Genomic DNA, 19,334 nt, shown 5'->3' with positions numbered 1-19,334 from the left:
ATTCGCCTCGTTTGCTGTCCTGAGGCTAGGGCAGCTAGGCAGTCCCAACCGTTTGCAAACCACTAGCGTGAGGTTACTCATGAGCTCCAACGGGGCGAGCAGGTCGAACTGGGCGAGTGTTCGAAATGCAGCGCGCTCCAACCGCTCAGCACCACCGCCGCCGTCGCCGCCCCTCAATAGATCACGCGTCTGGTAGTTGGCCTCCTCCCGCACAAACTGCACAAACGTCCGACGCTCGGACCGCTTCGTCTTCATGTTGTACTTGTAGAGGCTGACGTACTGCTGGGGCGGCCACCGCCACACAGCGATGAACAGCACTTGACACCCGCGCATCGTCGCCGAACGGCGCACCGAGGGGGCCAAAGCGCGCAGCATGGAGGACAGGTGCATATCCTGCGCGTGGATCTCCAGGACAGCCCGCCACGGCAAGTGCGATAGCTCAAACCGCGGGTGTGGCGTCCGCTGCGGCGCCACCCACTGAGGTTGCCAGCCGGCGGTCTGGCTGCAATTTCCAGCAAACCGGCACCCGAATCGGCGCAAGATATACGCGTGCTGGCTCATGACATGCCGACAAGAGCTCGTGGGCCGCCGCCGCGTTCGGTTGCCATGGGCCCCATCCACTCCTTGTGTATTCCGGCCGAGAACGCAGATCCTGTCATCCAGGTGTGACCACCCGCTGTGGTACACGTACTGGCCACGGACCTGGAGCTCATGGAACCAGTTGCCGAGTGCTGTGCCGCCACACTTGGTCATGTGCTTGAAGATTGCGAGTCCACACGCCGCTCCCACCTCGTCCTGCACCGGCTCGCCTCTACGGCATCGAGCGTCCGAGCACGGGAGATGCGGAGGCCTCATGACATCCGCAGTGTGGGCTATGTACTCGATAACACCGTCGCGACGCGCTTGACTTGCGACGAGACTTCTGGGCACGCTTCAACGGCGCGAGCGCATCGACTCACTATATATGGTCACGGAGTCATCCGTCCGTCCCTGCAAACGGCACTCCAGCCTCCTCTGCCCACCCCCCCCCCCACCCCCCACCCCCCGAGACTTATCAGGGTTGGGTTTGAATGCCCAGGGCCTCAAGGTCTCGCGGAAATAAAAAATAAAGCAGGCATCTCCAGGGGGGCTGGGCGACGCACGAACACAGAGAGAGGCACAGCCGGCGCACCCCGCCCCGCTCGCAGGGCGTGCATCACCTCTGATAGATTGAAAAAGAAAGAAACCGACAACGCGAGGGAGGGATCGGAGGAAAGAAAGAAAGAAAGAAAACAGACAACCCAAGGGAGGGATGGGAGGACGGCACGCACGCCGCCACCACACAGGGATTTTCAAGGAGAGGAGTGTGGTGCTAGCCGTCGCCCACCCTAACCCTTGGGCGTCTGCCTCTTTCTATCTCCCTTCGCAGTCCCTCGCCGATTCTCGCTGCAACCTTCATGCCACCTCGCGGTCGCCCCACTCTCGTCGTTCCCTCCTGTCGCTTCCTCCTCTGTCGCGTCGCTCTCGTCTGCCTCATCCTGCGACGCCGCCGCCGCCTGCCGATCCTTGCTCTCGCGGCTTCTCCCGCCTTTCGGCGCAACTCTGCCCTCCTCGCGGCATATTTTGGCCCCTCGAGTTTATCGAGCTCTCCTCGCGCAAGGACGACTCTTCTGACGCCCACTGCTATCATTTGCCGCCAAGTCATGTCGTTGCTCAGGTCCACTCTCGCTTCGGACACTTGTACCTCCACAGATGGTGTTGGCGCTGGGGTCCCCTTCGGGTGCATCGTGACAAGGATCGGACATCGAAGGACCAGCGCAGAGATTTCTTTGTCCACCCTGTTGCTCGTGCGATGAGGGCGGCTGCTCGGGTGGCGCTGTGCTTCCTTCTTCTGCCCGCCTCGGGTCTGGTCTTGCCGGCTGCTCGCGTCGCCCCGCGCGCCGGGTGCGTCTGCGCCGCGTGCGGGCCGGCCGCGCCGGAGCCGCAGGGCGGCTTGCGGCGTGTGCTGCAGCGGCTGCGGCGGCCGCACACAAGCCCGGCGAGGCCCGGGCTGCTCAAGCGGGTGGGCGGCGCCTTCGCGGTCGCGTCCGCGTCGGTGCTCCTCCGCGCGCCCGGCCCCGCCGTCGCGGCGCCGGTGACCACCTCCGGCGCCACCTCCATCAGCCGCACAAAGAGCTCCAAGAAGACGACAAACTTTGCGGGTGCGCCGCCGCCGCACCGGCCTGCGGCACACGCGCGTGCGCGCGCGCGCGCGCGCCAGTCCGCCACGCTGGAGGCAACCCCCTGCAGCTGCCCCGCCCCCCTCGGAGCCCGGCGGCTCCGCCACCAAGAGCGCTCGCGCTCCGGAGGCGGGGGCGGGACGCGCCGGCGGCCTAGCTACCACCCCACCCACACCTGCGGCGCAGCGGCGCGGCGAGCCTCCGCCTCCCAGCGCTTGGATGGGGGAGAGGCGCGGAGCCGGGTGGGACCCGACGCCTCGCCCGCCCCCCTCTCTCTCCCCGCGCAGGCGTCGCGCTGATCGGTGGCGTGAGCGGGTACTGCATGTACGCGGCGTCGCGCGAGCAGGAGGAGGAGAATGAGCGGATTGACGAGGAGAACAAGCGGCTCGAGCAGCTGCAGTCGGACTTCCGCGTCGACAACTCCGTCTTCAAGGATGACGACCTGATGGCGTCGCTCAAGAAGCGGATGGGGGACGGGGGTGGGCCGGACGGAAGCGACGGCGGCGGCGGTGGCGAGGGCGGCGGCGGGCCGCCGCCTCCAGAGCCAACATCATCGCCACCGCCGCCGACGGTGGGCGGGGGCGGCGGCGCGGCGGTGCTCGAGCCTCCGGCGCGCGCGTCTGCCGGCGGAGGAGCCGAGATTGGCCCCGAGATTCACCCGAGGTTGACCCGAGGTAAGCGCGCGAGCAGGCGCCATCGCCGGCGGAGGAGGAGCCGCCGACCATGGGGAGCGACGAGGAGGTGGAGAGGCTCAAGCGCATGTTCAACCTCGGTGACGGCGAGTGAGGAGCGCTCAGCCGGAGGCGCGGCGGGCGAGGCCACCGCCGGCGGGGCAGCGGGGCGGGCGCGCCGCTTTCACCAGCGCGGCGCCGCTGCGCCGGCTTCCGGTGCTCTGTGCGGAGAGAAGGTTGAAGGGGGGGTAAGGGGGGGGGAGGGGGCCACGGGACGGCTCCCTCGCCCCCCGCTGCGGCACGGGCCGTGGCGCCTCGCAAGGTCTAGCGGCGGGCGGGCAGTGGTGTGGCAGTGTGGGATGCACACAGGCCTGACCATGCTCCGAGGCGTTGAGATCCCTACCCGCTGTGTGCTGCGGCATTCTGAGACCTCCTGTGACACAAGCAGGATCCATACGACCTCGAGGAACACTCGTACACACAAATTTACCCCTCGATCGCCCCGATCGCCTCCGTCACCTCGGCAACTAGCCGCGACGCCTCCCCCTCGCTGCGCGGCCCGTCCCTCCGCCACCTCGTCGCGTCGTGGTGCCTCGCCGCGTTCGCCCAGATGCGCAGCGAGTGCAGCTGGCTCCGTAGCTCGGTCGGCAAGCCGCACTCGCGGTGCCAGTAGTTGATGCGCTCCTCGAAGCCGTCGGGCGCCGCCGCAGAGCGCGAGGCGTAGACGGCGTCGAGGCGCGGCATTAGCGTGTTGAAGGCGAGCAGCATGTTGCCCTGGATGCGCGCCTGCGCGTCGCCGCCCGTGCGCATGCCGCGCACCTGCACCGAGAGCGGCGAAGGCTCGTACCCGGTGGTGCGGGCGGCTGCTGCAGCGGCCTCGTCTCCAAAGGCCGGCGCAGCTTCTTCCACCCCCGCCCCGCCCCGCGCGCCAGACAGCAGCGCCCGGAGCGTCAGCAGCGCCTCGGGCAGCGTGGGCCGCTTGCGCAAGCTGTGGTGGCAGAGGCTCTTCTGCCCGTCCCCCGCCTGCGCGAGGTCCTTTACTGTGCGCGCCGCGTCGACTGGCCAGCCCGCAGCCACGTCGGCGAGCTTCACCGCGTCGATGTCGGTCCAGTCCTCCTCGAACTCGTCCTCGCACCGGTCGGTGAGCTGCACCTCGGACCGGCTGGTGAGGCAGACGAGGAGGGTGATGCCAATGGCGTAGCCGTCCGTCTTGCTCGAGTACTCGCCGCCCTTGGTAATGGAGGGGCAGAGGTAGCCCGTGGACATGTAGAGGGCGGTCGAGCGGCAGCGGACAGACGCCTCCGGACGCTGGTCCTTGGCGAAACCCGTGTCGGCGAGCACGGCGGTCAGCTTCTCGTCGAGCAGGATGTTGTCCGGCTTGACGTCGCGGTGCACGATGCCCTTCGAGTGGAGGTAGACGAGCGCCTCGGTCGCCTCGCACGCGACACGAACGCGCTGCCGCCACGTCAGCGGCCTCGGCGGCTCTACCATTCCCAGCCGCCGGAGCTGCGCCGCGCGGTCGGGATCCGAGAGGCGCAGCCGCGCCTCGAGCGAGCCGCCGCGCATCAGCGGCGAGAGGAGGCAGACGCCGTCGGGCGAGAGGCAGTAGCCGAGCAGCGGCAGCAAGTGCGGGTGGCTCACCGCCTTTAGCAGCTTCACCTCGAGCTCCGCCCGCGACAGGCCGCCCGACTGGCCCGACTTTGCCCGCTTGACGACGAGCGGCAAGTGGCGCAGCTGCGGCGGCGCGGCGAGGGAGAGGTGGAGGTCGGCCGAAGCCTCGTAGACGTGGCTGAAGCCGCCGCTGCCAATCAGCTTGCCCTCTGCAAACCCGTCCGTAGCCGCGGTGAGGTCCGACAAGGCTATCTCGACGGGCCGGGCAACCGCCTCTTCCGCCGCAGCCTGCTCGGCGGCGACAGACAGAGTTTCCAGCTTCGACTCCGCCGCGCTCACCTCCTCGGCCAAGGCAGGCAGCGCGCCCACGTGCGGCCTGGCGGCAGCGATGCCCGCTCGGAGCGCGGAGGGGCTGTCTGCGGTGTCGAGCGACTTGAGCGCGCCCATCGCCGCGCCATGCGCCTTGCGCAGCCGCTGGCTCTCCCTCTTTCGCGCCTCCTTGAGCTTGTCGCGCGCGCGCTTCGCCGCCGCCAGCACGGCCGGGCTCGCGAGGCCGCTGCACGCCTCCAGCGCACTGGCTAATCTCTCGTACGAGCCAGCGGCCACAGCCTGCTGCAGCGCCTCGTCCGCCGCAGCGATGGCGGCTGCGTTGGCGGGCGGAGGAGATGGGGCTGACGGTGGGGCTGGCGGCTGCAAAGCGGCGGTGGCGCTAGGGCCAGGCGCCGCGTTGTCTGCCTTACCGCCGCCGCTCTTCTTCTTCTTCTTCTTGCCCTTCTTGCTCTCCTTGGCGCGCTCCTCCTTCTCCGCCTCCTCCTCCGCCAGCAGCGCCTCGGCATGCCGCGCCGCCTCCGCCTCTGCCGCCGCTCTCTCCGCCTCCCTCGCCGCCGCCGTCTCCGCCGCCGCCGCCGCCGCATGCTCCTCGATGGCGCGCACGCACTCGGCGCAGCCCTTCTCCTTGGCAGCATGCAGCGCCGTCTTGCCGTTCTCAGCGCGCGCCGTCGTATCCGCGCCCGCCCGCAGCAGGTGGAGCACGATGGCGGGGTGGTTCAAGAGGGCGGCGAACATCAGCGCGGTGCCGCCGTTGCTGTTCTGCAGGTTGATCTCAGCGCCGCGCCGTATCAGCAACTCGACCATCCGCTCGTGGCCTTGGTCGGCGGCGTTCATCAGCGCGGTGTCGCCGTGGCTGCCCCGCAGGTTGACCTCAGCGCCGCGCCGTATCAGCAAGTCGACCACCCGCTCGTGGCCTTGGTCGGCGGCGTACATCAGCGCGGTGAAACCATTGGTGCTCTGCAGGTTGATCTCCGCGCCGCGCTGCAGCAGCAGCTCGACCACCCGCTCGTGGTCGTAGTTGGCGGCGGTCATCAGCAGCGTGATGCCACTCACGCCGTCTCTCTCGTACGTCGCGTCGGCCCGCCCGCCGCCCTCGAGCCACGCCAGCACCGCCGCCTCCTCGCCTCGCTCCGCTGCTGTCACAACCGCGTCGGGGGCTGCCGCGGCACCGCCTGACACCGGCTCCGCAGCCGCCAGCGACAGATTGCCCGGCCGCACTCGCACGCTCTCGCCGCCGCCCTCGAGCGCCACCGCGTACCGGCCGCCCTCGAAGCTCTGAGCCACGCCCCGCTGCCCGTTCAGCTCGGGGCGGGAGGAGAGCCCGCCGAGCACGACGCGCTGGCCGAGCAGCGGCGCGTCCTCAGCTGCCGCTGCCGCGCCCGAGGAAGCGCGGTCGGCCCCTACTCGGCCCTCCGCAGCCGCCGCCGCTGCCTCAGTCAAGATCTTGACGCACTCGGCGTTGCCCTTCTCCTTGGCCGTCTGCAGCGCCGTCATGCCGGTCACACTGCGCGCCGCGGTGTCTGCGCCCGCCCGCAGCAAGCGCCGCACGACGGCGGGGCGGTTGAAGAGGGCGGCGAACATCAGCGCGGTGGAGCCTATGCTGTCCTGCAGGTTGACCTCTGCCCCGTGCCGCAGCAGCAGCTCGACCAGCCGCTCGTGGCCGTTGCCGGAAACGTACATCAGCGCGGTGTAGCCGTTGCTGCTCTGCAGGTTGAGCTCCGCGCCGTGCTGCAGCAGCAGCTCAACCACCCTCAAGTGGCCGTAGAAGGCGGCGCCAATCAGCAGCGTGAGGCCGCTCACCTCGCCTCTCTCGTACGTCGCGTCGGCCCGCCCGCCGCGATCAAGCCACGCCAGCACCGCCTCCTCCTCGCCTCGCTCAGCTGCTGCCACGACCTCGTCGGAGACTGCAACGCCACCGCTCGGCTCAGCCGCCGCAGCCAGCGACAGATTGCCCGGCCGCACTCGCACGCTCTCGCCGCCGCCCTCGAGCGCCACCGCGTACCGGCCGCCCTCGAAGCTCCGCGCCTCGCCCCGCTGCCCGTTCAGCTCGGGGCGGGCCGAGAGCCCGCCGAGCACGACGCGCTGGCCGAGCAGCGGCGCGTCCTCAGCTCCCGGGGCCATATATATATCGCCCACGGGTTTTCTTTTTTGAGAGCGCCTTCGTTGTTAATAGTACAAACCCAATGGTCCTCTGCGAGCGGTCCTTCGTTGCAGACGCACACACGCACACGCCACGCCGCACCGCGCGCCCGCCCGCCGCCCCGCCCAGGCGGGAAAGAGGTGGGGAGATGGGACAGCGTTTTCTTTTTCTTCCGCGGTTCAGCGAAAAACGGTTCTGCGAAAAACGAGGGAGGGCTCTCTTTTTCTCGGAAGCCTCCGGCCGCGAGTCGGATTTTACTGGTATTATTCTCTGGGGGGGCGCGGGGGCGCGGGGGCCCCCGGAGGCACCGTGCGCCGCGCAACAGTGCGGAAACGGGGCCCCGGCGCTCATACTCGCTCATATTACCGCCTTCCCGAATGATCACGGTTGATCAGAGGGCAGATTTGGAGAGATCTCGAGGAGTACATACAGATAGACCCTCTAACCATAAGAAACTTCCAACCTGATCGGTCGTACTGACCGCCGACAGATCACTCCAGACAGCAGACAGGCCGACGTCTGCACGCGGCCGGCCGGGCGAGAGGCTTGACACGATCCGACCCTGCGAGACCCTGACGCTGCTGCTCTAGCTATCAGACATGCACTGCTGACTGCTGCCACAATGTGCGACCTGTGCTGGCCCACTTGGCGGCCTTCCCGGTCAGTGGTGAGGCGCAGTTCAGAGCTGTCGATGGCGCGATGCCGCACTGGTCCGACATTGGTGACACGAGACCACCAAGTTTGCCGGTCCAAGAGAGAGGCACTGGTGCTGTCCTGAGAAGGTGCGTGGTCCCTCTTGACTGCCCATGCGCGCGAGGCTGTGTAGGCATAGCCTCGAGAGTGCCAGCAGCCAATCTGAGGCAGTTTGTGACGCGCATTGCGTCAGAAGCGTGCACACGTTGGAAGGACACCTTCCTACTGGCCGTACGATCAGGTCGTCACTGAATGCTTGATACTAAGGCCGCGAGCTATGCAGGCGATCAATTGTGCAGCATAGCACGGTCAGCAGCGCCGACAGGCTGTCGCAAGGCGTGATAGCACTGAGCTCTGGTCTGACAGCCTGACAGCAAACCCCGGACAGCGCCTGACAGTGCCCGACAGCCTGACAGCGCTGACAGCACTTTCTCCGACAGCCTGACAGCACGTATCTGACAGCCTGACAGCAGAGTCTGACAGGCGAGGTGCTCCGTCGCTGTCAGGCCCTAACGTGACAGCCTGACAGCTGCCCGACAGCCCGACAGCACACAGTGGCCTGACAGCAGCGCTGACAGCCCGACCAGCCCGACAGCAGCACAGACCGTACACAGACCGTATACAGCCTCTTTCTTGTGCCCCATGAGAGTTGAACAAAACTATTACATGCAAAGACATGCACATGCTACATAGTCTTATGGGTTGAGATATGGCTAAAATGAGCCGCGGTCCGCGGTCCCAAATGAACGAGGACACATTTGCTCCATGTACCATGAGTGAGGAGTCCTGCCATGAGGCTCATCGGATGAGGTGCTCTTTCTCAATATCTCGACGTAGCCGTCAAACGCGGGCCACGGTCACGTTCACGAGCGCCGTAGCGAGGTGGGCCTCGTAAAAGGTGTCGAGTGCGGTAAGCTCGAGCACGAGGAGGCGGATCAGGGGCGCCTCGAGCGCGCCGGCGAGCTGCTCGCTGCCGACGATGTCGACCAGCAGCTGGACGGAGCGCTTGCACGCCGCATCCATCGGCTCGTCCTGCGACTGGAACCGGAGCAGGGAGCGCAGCCGTACGCAGAGTGCCGCACAGAGAGGTGGCAGCACGTCGGCGATGGCATCGGGGGAGGAGGCTACCCCATCGGAGAGCACGCCGAGGGCATGCATCAGCTCCACCTCGGCGGCCTGCTCTGACTGGGCCTGCGACAGGGTGGGTGGGTGGGTGGGTGGGGGGGGGGGGGGGTGAGGGAGGTGCCCTCCTCACTGCTAACCTGCCTGTAGGGCGGGGGGTGGGAAGAAGCGCCCCACCGTCTCCACGGGGTCGACGAAACACTTTGGCGCTCTCGCTTGCCGCTTCGCGCTCAAGCTGGCGTCGGAAGCGGTGGCGCGCGACGCACCTGAAGAGAGAAACAAGCGCGTCATGGCCAGAGAGAGAGAGAGAGAGAGAGATCGGGTCGGGTCACAGACACTCGCCTGCAGCGGCCTCGCCGGCCACTCGGCGGGCGAGGCGAGGAGTGCGCACTGGAGCGACGACCGGCGGAGGCGAAGCTAGCGGCGCGTCCTTCCGATTGCTGCTGGCCTCGCGCCGTGGTCGCTGGGCGCGCGGCGGCGTGCTCTCGTCTTTGAGCCCCCCCCCAGACAAGCTCCTCCGCCTCCCGCCCTGTTGGGTGCCCCGTACCGCCGCGAGGTTGAGCTTGAGGGTGCCTGGCGGGGCTGCTCGCTCTGCGCCGCCCCCCGCCGGCTCGCCCCCGCCGAGCGCCTTTCCGACGCGCTCGGCTCGCTTGGGCGGCATCCGGCAGACCCACGCGACTGCCGCCTCCGAGGGCAGCTTGCGGCCGACGGCCGCCGCAGCCTCGAGCCCGAGGGCGCGTACCTGGAGGAGGGAGGCGAGGGGTGGCCCGGGGGGTGGTGCGCGATGTGGTGTGGTGAGGGCTGGGGGGTTGGACGGGGTCGGCGGTGGTGCATATACCGGAGCTACCAGGATGGGGGCTCGGATTAGGGTTACACACTGGTGACAAGCCGTGTCAGGGGTCACGACACTGGATGCGTCCGGGCGCGTGCCGGACACCCCCCTGTCCGAGACGTGTCCAGGACAGGACCGTGCCCGGGCCTGACCTGTCTGGTCATACCCATATACACGGCGGCGGTGGAGAGCGCACCTCGGCCGTCGCGTCCTCTTCCAGCAGCTGCAGCGGCGCGTCGAAGGCGTCGAGGGCGCGCCCCACGCCCTCGGCATCGGCGGCGGAGACGGCGGCCGCGAGCCACCGCGCGGCGGTCGAGCGGAGCTGCGTGTTTGTGCTCCTGCTCATGGCGGCGAGGGCGAGCTCGGCCGCCTCGGCCAGCGTGAGGCACGAGGCGGTCGAGAGTGCGGCGAGGCAGCCCCGCACCGCCTCGGCCACGACCGCCTTCTTGTCGGCGCCCCTCTTGAGGAGCGCCGGGGCGGCCTGCAGGGAGAGACGAGAGGTGAGTTGACGACTCACACACAGAGTGGTGCTGGGGCAGGGGCGGGGGCGATGCATCTCCACGTCCAAAGACAGAGGCGCCCCGCGGGACCCATCGATGCCCCAGTGCAAGGCGCGATGTGCGGGGGGTGTAGTCTTTGTGCGTGTGCACGCGCGTGCGTGTGTGTGTGCGTGTGTGCGTGTGCGTGTGTGTGTGTGTGTGTGTGTGTGTGTGCGTGTGTGCGTGTGTGTGTGTGTGTGTGTGTTTGTGCGCGCGTGTGTGCGCGCGTGTGTGTGCGTGTGTGCGCGAGCCGCCTGTTGCGCGAGCGAGCGGAAGCCTGGCCCGAGCACCCGGGCGAGCGAGCCTACAAGTGTCGCCCTTGCAACCCATCAACACACACTGGAGGGAAGGGGCGCCCCTTGTCGGTGCGGAGGGCCGGTGGATTTAATGGCTCTCTCTCTCTCTCTGTCTCTGTGTCTCTCTGTGTCTCTCTGTCTCTCGCTCTCCCCCCTCTCTCGTCCTCTTCCTCTCGCTCCCTCTGCCGCACCGGTAGCTTTAATGGCGGAGGCGGCGACGTTGACGTTGGCGTCCTGGTAGAGCCGCTTGAGCGGCCGCAGCACCAGCGCGTGGTCGGCCTAAAAAAGAAAACCCACCAGCCATTCCTCACTCCAGAGCCGCCTGAGGCGCTCTCCCCCGCCAGCACGTGGCCGGCCGGCTTGAGCGAGCTCTGCCCCTCGAGCAGCGACGCGACGAGGTCGGCCGCCGCCTGGAGGGGAGGGGGAGGGGAGAGGGGGGGAAGGAGCGAACAGGTGGGCGAGAGAGGGTGCGAGAGGGCGAGGGAGGGTGAGGGAGGGTGAGAGAGGGTGTGTATCACCGGTAGGGCGGAGCGGGTGCGAGCTTCAGAGGGCGTGTGGTCAGAGGGCGTGGTCAGAGGTTGCGAGTTTGGCCGCGGCGCCTTGCGCTCGGACCACTTGTCGGAGAGGGTCTGCGTCTCCCACGCGTCGGCAGGCTCCTTGCTCCCCTTCGACCTCGGCAGCTTGGCCAGCAGGTCGAGGGGGGGCATCGCCATGGGCGGCGGAGCAACCACCGCAGCGGACGACCCCTGGCGCTGGAGGAGGTGCTTCTTGGTAGGCGGGAGCGGCGCCTCGCGCAACGCGGTGAGTCGATCCTCGGGCACGCCCTTGAGCTGGCTGAAGATGCCTGCGAGGCGCGAGCGGGGGGCGGAGGGCCGCACCCGAGGCCGTGAGTAGGAGAGGGAGAGGCGGCGAGGGCGGCAAAGGGCATACGCGCAAGGGCGACGGCAAGGGGAACGAAAGGTGGTAGCGCGCCGTCGCCGAGCCAGTGCCTTACCGCGCCGACTAGCGCCGCCGCCGCGTCACGCACACTCTTGTCGCGGTGCTGCAGCAGCGTTGGCAGCTGCTTGACCACCGGGCCGGCGTCGAAGGCGGCCGCGCCGCACTCTAGCAGCGCCTCCGCCGACGCCTTGAGCGCCGCCGCACACGTCTTTGGCGCCTTGCTCCTGACGCCCGCCTCGAGCGCCGACTGCACTGGCTCCGCGCCTCCGCGCCGGAGGAGGGAGAGGAGGGCGGCGATTGCCTTGGGCTGGTACTTGCCCGGCGCGTGCTTCTCCATCAGCGCCTTGGCCACCGCGCCCGCCACCCCTACCACCGCCTCGGGCGAGACATACTCGAGCCATGCGATCGTCGCATCGAGCGCCCCCTCGTGGCAGATCGGCGCCCTGTCCGCCAGCAGGCGCGGGATGTGGTCGGCGTGCTCCGCCGCCGCCTCCGCGTCCGGCGGCCCGCTCTCCCCGCCGAGAATCGCCGCCAGCTCCAGGTACGCGGCCTTGCGGACCGCGGGCGCCGTCGCCACTAGGCGGTCGCCTAGCGGCTTGCCAGATTGGTCGTCGGCGGGCGCTGGCGGTTGCTCCTCCTCACAGAGGTCCGCCAGCGCTCTGTCCGCCAGCGCTGCTGCCGAGTCCGAAGTAGCCATGTCAACGACGGGGGGGCATTCAAGTGCCAGAGCGCCAGGACAACGACGGTCGACGGCGTCTTTTTAGGGTGTTGTGTGCGCGTCAGAGAGAGAGAGAGAGAGAGAGAGACTGCGCCGTCAGAGTCACTGAGTGACTCTCTGTTCTTCACGTGTGTGTGTGTGTGTGTGTGTGTGTCACTCTGTTCTTCACCTTTCTACCTACCTACCTACTCTGTGTGGCCGTCCATCAGAGCTCCAATAAGCTCGGAGACAACCCATCAGCGCGGCTCGGCTCTTTGAGTTCACTGCCTTCCCGGCGGTTTGGCTGTAGAGAGAGATTTTGGGTTTTGGCTGTAGAGCCTCTCCATGTCTCCAACAAACTCTATACAGCAAATCGCGCTCTACATCGCTCTACAACGGTCAACGGAGGCGCTTCGTCCCGCGGCGGATGTTGAGCTCTACAGCTCTATTATAAAATGAACTCGGGGGCACGTGACGCGGCACAAACGGGGCACAAACGCCACAACACAATTAGATTTGTTTGGTATTGCTACTGTACTGTACGAAAGTGTGAACAGGTTGGAGCAGCGGCTCCTGACCACGGCGCCGCAGGCGCCTGTTGATGGGTCCAGGTGATAGCCCTGGATGGGCAATGCATACGCCTCACTGGGCCTTAGATCGCCCGACCGCGTCCCGGTGCTCTGCCGTCGGATTTGTGACGCCGCCGCACCGCGCCGCGGCCGGGGGCCCGCCGGAGGACGAGGATGGCCGTGGCGGACCGGCCGGGACGAGCTCTGGGAGGTTCAGTGTCAGTGAGTATATTGTAGAGGCCACCCATGTGCACAATATCTTGACTGAGAGCTAAGCCAGGGGAGGCGATGCCGGGGCCGTACAGCAGCTTGATGGTGCTTCGCCGGCGTGCGTCCCGGAGCGGTGCCGGACGGGCGGTCCTGGGGAGAAAATCCGGGCATCACGCCGACGGCGCTGACGACACGCTTGAGCGAGAGAACACAAAAATGAAGACTTGTCTGGCGGGAACATGAGCAGCGCCATCCTCCCGACCCGCCTCGCCGACCTGGCTCGGGGCGACCTTGCCTCGCTGCGCGCCTTCCTCTCCGGGCGGCGGACGCGCGGCACGTCGCTCGCGGCCCAGCTCGACGCGCGGCACGACACCGAGAAGCAGGACACGCTGCTGACCTGGGCCGCTCGGCACGGGCAGGCCGAGGCGGTGCGGCTGCTGATCGAGGGCGGCGCGAGCGTCGGGGCGGCTGACAGCGGCGGCGCCACCGCGCTCCTCCTCGCGAGCGAGGGGGGGCACCTCGACTGCGCCAGGCTGCTCCTCGAAGCGAGCGCGGCGATCAACCAGGCCGATGAGGCTGGCACCACGCCGCTGTACGTCGCGAGCCAGGAGGGCCAGGTCGAGTGCGTCAGGCTCCTTCTCGAGGCGGGCGCGGCGATAGAGCAACCCATGGACGACGGCACCACGCCGCTGAGCGCTGCGAGCTTCAACGGCGAGCTCGAATGCGTCCGGCTGCTTCTCGAGGCCGACGCTGACATCAACAAAGCCCTGGAGGACGGCGCCACGCCGCTGTACGTCGCGTGCGAGAAGGGCCACCTCGAGTGCGCCCGGCTGCTGCGCGGCGCTGGCGCTGACATCAACCAAGCCGATGAGGAGGGCGCCACGCCGCTGTTCGCGGCGTGCCAGGAGGGCCGCCTCGAGTGCGTCCAGCTGCTGCGCGACGCTGGCGCTGACATCAACCAAGCGATGAACGGGTGCCAGAACAACCACCCCGAGATCGCCCGGCTGCTCCTCGAGGCTGGCGCGGCGATCAACCAAGCCAAGCAGAGCGGCGCCACGCCGCTGATCATGGCATGCTTCAACGGCCACGTTGAGAGCGCCCGGCTGCTTCTCGAGGCCGGCGCGGCGATCGACCAGGCCGATGAGCAAGGCGCCACGCCGCTGTTCGCGGCGTGCCAGGACGGCCACCTCGAGGTCGCCAAGCTCCTCTCCTCCTACGGCGCCTCCCGCGCCGCTACGCCCTTCGGCACGCCCGAGGAGGCCGCAACCGAAGAAGGCCACGCCGACCTCGCCGCCTGGCTGGACGCCAGCCGCGGCTGGACGCCGCTCGCGCACCTTGAGACCCTCACCGCCGCCCGCGCCACCTCCCTTCTGCGCAGCGGCGCAAGCTTGCACGAGGGCGAGCCGACGCCGCTGCAGCGCGCCGCGGGCGGCGAGGGCGAGGCGGCGGCGCTGATCCGGCGGGCGGCGGCGCCGTGGTCGCCGGCAAGCCACTCGCTCTTCCCCGCGGCGGCTCGCGCGCGGGCGGCGCTCCTCGTTCTCTCGCTCTACGAGATCCACGAGCGGTACCACCTCGACTCGGCTGGAGCCACGAACGGCATCGCGGCGCTCGACTTTGGCCACTGCGTCTTGGGCTTCGCCATCACGCGCGAGACGGAGTAGGGGCGTTTCGCCACCCTCTCCCTTGGCACGCGCCAGGCGAGGCTAGGCGACGCGAGCCATGTGAGCCAGCGGCTGTGGGAGAGAAGAACGGATTCTCGTACATGGAGTGCGATGTAGTCGACTGTTGCGATCTCAATCTGTCCCTGGCCTTCGCGTCTCTCGAGTGAGCTTTTGGGATACTCGCCTCCGTTTTGCCGGCAAAACGTTGGGGCACGTCGACGGTCCGATCCCGCGTTTTGCTTCGTTGTTCGTGCGCGGTTCCGCCCGTCGCTCGGCGCCGCTCGGCCGCTGCGCCTGCGGTTGCCGCCGCATGCGCCGGCTCGTTCGCGTCGCTTGTGTTCACTCTTAACGTTTTTCGTGTGTCTCGGGTCTGTATGTGTCGCTAAAGCCGTAGCCGCCCGTAAAAAAAACTAAAAAGAAAAAGGAACGCCTCTCGTCAGGGGCGGGGAACCCGCAATTTGAGATGCTGAGGGCATTTTGAGTTGCAAAAAATCAATTTAGATTGCATTTTTCAATTCAGAATGCCGAGTTGACTTTTCGCATTTCAAGATGCACACCGCATTCCAAAGATGGTCCACGCATTCCAGGATGCGTCGACCATCCTGGAATGCGAACTGCATTCGTGAATGCGCTAGCATCTGGAGTTACCCCTTTGCATTCTAGGATGCTCCTTGCTATTTCAAGTTGCCTTCCTTAACCTGATATGCCCAGCATTTTGGCCAATGCCGCATGTCGGCGGGGCATCGGGTAGGCTGCGGCTCGGCCTGCGCCTCGGCAGTCGTTGCCGCTGCGCAGCTGGATATGGTGGCGCACGTGGCGTGGCCTGTCGTTTGCATGTTTTGCGGTGGCAGCCCATAACCGCACGAATTGTGCATGGCCCTCAGCAATCCGTGTTCGATCGGCAACGCCCGTGCCGCTGCTCTGTCTCGTTAGAATAGGCAATGAAAAACGGCGCCCGCTCTCGTCGCATGTGCGCCGGTTGACATATCATGTATGTGGCTCTTTTATGGATAACAAGGAGTCTCGTTTTCAACTTTTTCTTCTTGTATATGAGCCCGCAGCCCGCGGCTTCCTCGCGCGTTTCGCGCTCCTTAACGGTCTCTCTCTCGCCAGCCCTCAACTGTTCAGTAGAATTTGCTGCAACTGGGCAGATTCATGTGGTATCATGCTGTCCTCATCAGGTGTCTGTGCCGCAGCGTAGGCGAGACTCTAATCTCTATGCCTCGGCACCCCATCGAGGCAGCTCGCGAGGTGAAGCTTGCCAGCAAGGGTATTGTTGCCTACACCAGCAGGCAAGGGAGCACTATGGTGTGAGCCTGCCAGCACAGGTGCGCAAGCCAGATCAGTACAGTCGTACCGGGCAGCAATGAAGCGCGTTGGGTGCCCGCGCCGGATGCAGTGCTAACGCGGCAAAGCTTGGGCCGCATCAGCAGATGCGTGAGGCGGTGCGGAAACCGTTGTTTCAAGGCTACCTGGTAGGCTCACTCCTTCCCATCCCAGAGGTAGAGGGCAAGGAAGGTAGTCGAGCAGGAGGGCGCCCAGGCCGGAGCCGGTGCCGCCGCCGATGGCGTTGAAGGCGAAGAAGCCCTGCAGGCCGGTGCAGTTGTCGGCCAGCTTGCGGATGCGATCGAGGACCAGGTCGACGATCTCCTTGCCGACGGTGTAGTGGCCACGGGCGTAGTTGTTGGCCGCGTCCTCCTTGCCCGAGATGAGCTGCTCCGGGTGATAGAGCTGGCGGTACGTGCCCGTGCGAACCTCGTCTGTTGGGGGAGAGGAGGCGGAGGGGCTTCTCAGCTCAAGCCGCGCGGGTATGTTTTTGCTCTGTTTCCGCATAGCTGCCATCTGAATCCGATTAGCGCGCATTGGCGGGGGAGGGGCGGGACGCGCCGATGACGGTCGGCTCGAGGTCGATGAAGACGGTGCGCGGCACGTGCTTGCCCGAGCCAGTCTCGGAGAAGAAGGTGTTGAACGCATCGTCGCCGCCTCCGATGGTCTTGTCGGAGGGCATCTGGCCGTCGGGCTGGATTCCGTGCTCGAGGCAGAAGAGCTGCGCATTGGGGGTGTGGGGCAAGTTTGAGGGTTTGTGTGTTGCCCCAACTCGAGTACGGATGGCGCTACCTCCCAGCAGGCGTTGCCGGTCTGGACGCCGGCCTGGCCGAGGTGGATGGTGATGCACTCGCGCTGCGACACGAGGGCGCGCAGACGTGAGCCGCGGCGCGCAGGGCTGTGGCATGGCGCGCGGCGCTGAGAGGCGCGTGAGGGGCAGGCGGCGTCGCCGCAGCACTGGGGGCGCGGCGATCGGGCTGGCGGGCGGGTGGGGCGCGCGCGGGCGCGGCTGCGGCGCGCGCCATGGTTGGTTGTGTGGTTGGGGCGAACGGCTTGAACGAAGGTGTAACGGCAGGGCCCCGCCACAAGCAGCCTGGTTCCGAGCCGCTACAAGAGTGCCCGAATTCACTGTGAAGAGGGTATCGCGGTTACGTCATACGTGCCCTTCTTTCGCCTTTTACTAAAGAAGGCCGTGGCGCAACTGCCTAACGACCTCTTTCACTATTTTGCTACCTAAATTTGTCCATGAACTCCTCAATCGTCATAATTTCCAGCGACCAAATACTAATGGGGGCTTCGTCGGGCTTTTTCTCAGGCGTGGCCGACCAGGATCTAACCTCTTCTACCGAACGCGGCGGCAAGACGTGTCACATACCCCTGCTCGTGGAACTGCGTGAGCGGTCCCCGCGAACCCAACACAACGCGCGTATAATTTGACGCGCACATACCTCGAGCCCATGGGCATGGCATGCGCCGGTCCCTGCAGTGCTGTGCATTGGACTCAATCCGCGTGGCGCACGCAATCAGGACGCAGCAGCCATGTGCAAGAGCCGGCACAGACGCGGTGGCGGTCCACCAAGTCTTGTTAGGTGCGCGCGACCAGAGATCTTATACGGGGAGAGGACCGTGAGTTGAGGAAATCAGGGACGCGACCCACTTCGCCACAGACGGTCCCGCGCCTCGCCGCTATGACGGGCACACGCCCCGCACCGTCCGCTGTGTGCCCGTCTTTGTCCGGAGTGAAAAGTCCAACGCGCTCGTCGGTGGCGGCTTCCCTCAACCTGCGCCGCGCTCGGCGAACCTCGACAGCGCTTTCGGTGGCATGCAGCTCTTTGCGACAGAAGCCTGGAGAGCAGCTCCTCTGCTGCTCACACACTCTGCACAGTTGACACAGCCTATTGTGCGGCTGCCACAGCTGTGACAGCGATGGGCTCGCCCTCACTGGCCCTCAGTCACTTGTGCTGCGGCTTGTGTGAGCGACACTGCTCGGCGACTGCCGGCACACTGTGAGACCATGGGTGTGAGGTTAAACCACGCTACCAGCGCTTGGTCACATCGGCCCCGAGGTCAGATCCTTCTACTCTGTTGATGACAAGACTTGTCTACTGGCTGGAGCCGAGCAGGAGGGCCCAGCGCACAACCCCTGGTCAACTCAGGGTCCTCTCCCTTTAGAATTTTACAACAAAACTCCCTCGCACAACACTGGGTACAGGACTGGGCACGGGACTGGCTCGCACTGGCACTAACACAGGTACTCCCTTTAGAAGTTAGAACCACTCCCTCCCCGCTGTGTCGTGTGTGTGTGGTGTGGCAGCTCGGCGCCGTGATGCGTGAAGCGTGAACGTTCCTCTTTCGTCTACACGCTGCCGTACATGTATGCACAGTCCACACACAGTGACACACCCTCCAATATATACCAAGCACAAAAACGCTCACCTCACCAAGGCGCGGGCTGCAATCCGTCGCCGTAGTTGGTGTGCACAAAGCTGCCCGTGTTGCTGAGCTCGAGAGCATCGATCGCCTCGACGATGCCTCGCACCGACGGCGTGACTGGCTTGGCGCCGACCTTCATCTTCTGCTCCGGCGACATGCCGCCGAAATGGGTCGCCACGAAGCCGGGCGAGATTGCGACCACGGCGATGCCTTGCGGTTTGAGGTCGTTGGCCAACGACTTGGACACCATGTTGACCGCGGCCTTGGATGTGCGGTACGCGTACATGCCGCCGCTGCTGTTGTCTGCGATCGAGCCTATCATCGACGAGATTACGACGAGCTTGCCTCCCGGCGCCGACAGCTGCGGCAGCAGCGCTTGCGTGACGCGCAGCACGCTCAGCGTGTTGAGCTCGAAGCCGCGGCGCATCGCGTCCATGCAGATGGTGTCGAGCTTCTGCTCGGCACGAGACGCAGCGAAGCCGCCCGCGTTGTGCACGATGCAGTCCAGCTTGACGCCTGCGAGCGCTGCCTTCAGCGTCTCGCCGACCGAGTCGCTGGTGACATCGACGCCCTGCACGAGGACGACATCTCCTGCCACCTGGCTGAGCTCATCGACGCCGCTGGCTGAGGCGGCGGGCGTGCGGCACGTGGCGTACACGCGGTCGCCTCGTGCGGCGAGCTGCCTCACAAGCTCGAGACCGAGGCCGGCAGAGCAGCCCGTGACGAGGTAGGTCTTCTTCGCCGGCTCCGCGCGCGGGAGGCTGAGCGCGGCGGAGGCGGCGGCGAGGCCGGCGCCGGCGCCGGCGAGCATCCAGCGACGCAGCATGTGTGGGCGGAGCGAAGACCTGCGGCTGTGCGGACACCCGCGGGATTTCTTTCTTTTGCACGCCCCGGCGGCGCGCCTCGGAGACGCGCAGCTTCTGGCGGATCCAGACGCGGCGGTCGCGGTTCAAAGGCGCCGTGATGATGCCAACCAGGAGCCGCAGCCGCGCCGGCGGCGAGCACACACTGCTCGGCGCCGCGATCAGGCCGTAGAGAGCAGTGTGTGCCGTAGAGAGAGAGATTTT

The 19,334-nt window shown here is 66.7% G+C and overlaps 5 protein-coding genes across 5 annotated transcripts; 2 read left to right on the top strand and 3 right to left on the bottom strand.

Moving 5' to 3' along the window:
• Positions 1–1,831: 1,831 nt before the first annotated feature.
• On the top strand, positions 1,832–4,041 carry EMIHUDRAFT_458609 (hypothetical protein; the record flags this gene model as incomplete). The annotated part of the gene is made up of 5 exons (XM_005772578.1): positions 1,832–1,888; positions 1,991–2,074; positions 2,153–2,180; positions 2,486–2,808; positions 2,889–4,041. The coding sequence occupies 5 exons, from the start codon at positions 1,832–1,834 to the stop codon at positions 2,982–2,984; spliced, it is 588 nt and encodes a 195-aa protein (XP_005772635.1). The 3' UTR covers positions 2,985–4,041.
• EMIHUDRAFT_369224 (hypothetical protein) lies at positions 3,947–6,634 on the bottom strand (the record flags this gene model as incomplete). Its single annotated transcript, XM_005772577.1, has 2 exons — positions 6,596–6,634; positions 3,947–4,457 (listed from the first exon to the last, which is right to left on the bottom strand). A coding segment is annotated over exon 2 (489 nt), but the record flags the coding sequence as incomplete, so codon positions are not given.
• A 1,849-nt stretch (positions 6,635–8,483) lies between these two features.
• Positions 8,484–12,068, bottom strand: EMIHUDRAFT_242299 (hypothetical protein; the record flags this gene model as incomplete). Its single annotated transcript, XM_005772576.1, has 8 exons — positions 8,484–8,819; positions 9,157–9,213; positions 9,436–9,507; positions 9,794–10,078; positions 10,652–10,711; positions 10,780–10,809; positions 10,951–11,276; positions 11,363–12,068. 8 exons carry the CDS (start codon positions 12,066–12,068, stop codon positions 8,484–8,486), a joined length of 1,872 nt encoding a protein of 623 aa, XP_005772633.1.
• A 1,784-nt stretch (positions 12,069–13,852) lies between these two features.
• Positions 13,853–14,509, top strand: EMIHUDRAFT_369223 (hypothetical protein; the record flags this gene model as incomplete). Its single annotated transcript, XM_005772575.1, has 1 exon — positions 13,853–14,509. A coding segment is annotated over one exon (621 nt), but the record flags the coding sequence as incomplete, so codon positions are not given.
• A 1,208-nt stretch (positions 14,510–15,717) lies between these two features.
• EMIHUDRAFT_117708 (alpha-tubulin) lies at positions 15,718–19,093 on the bottom strand (the record flags this gene model as incomplete). The annotated part of the gene is made up of 5 exons (XM_005772574.1): positions 15,718–15,788; positions 15,981–16,263; positions 16,403–16,555; positions 16,627–16,732; positions 18,276–19,093. The coding sequence occupies 5 exons, from the start codon at positions 19,091–19,093 to the stop codon at positions 15,718–15,720; spliced, it is 1,431 nt and encodes a 476-aa protein (XP_005772631.1).
• Positions 19,094–19,334: the final 241 nt, after the last annotated feature.

The sequence above is a fragment of the Emiliania huxleyi genome (assembly GCF_000372725.1).
Source record: "Emiliania huxleyi CCMP1516 unplaced genomic scaffold EMIHUscaffold_356, whole genome shotgun sequence".
NCBI lineage: Eukaryota > Haptophyta > Isochrysidales > Noelaerhabdaceae > Emiliania > Emiliania huxleyi.
The sequence above is the reverse complement of the archived record's forward strand: the minus strand, read 5'-3'. Positions and strand labels throughout refer to the sequence as shown.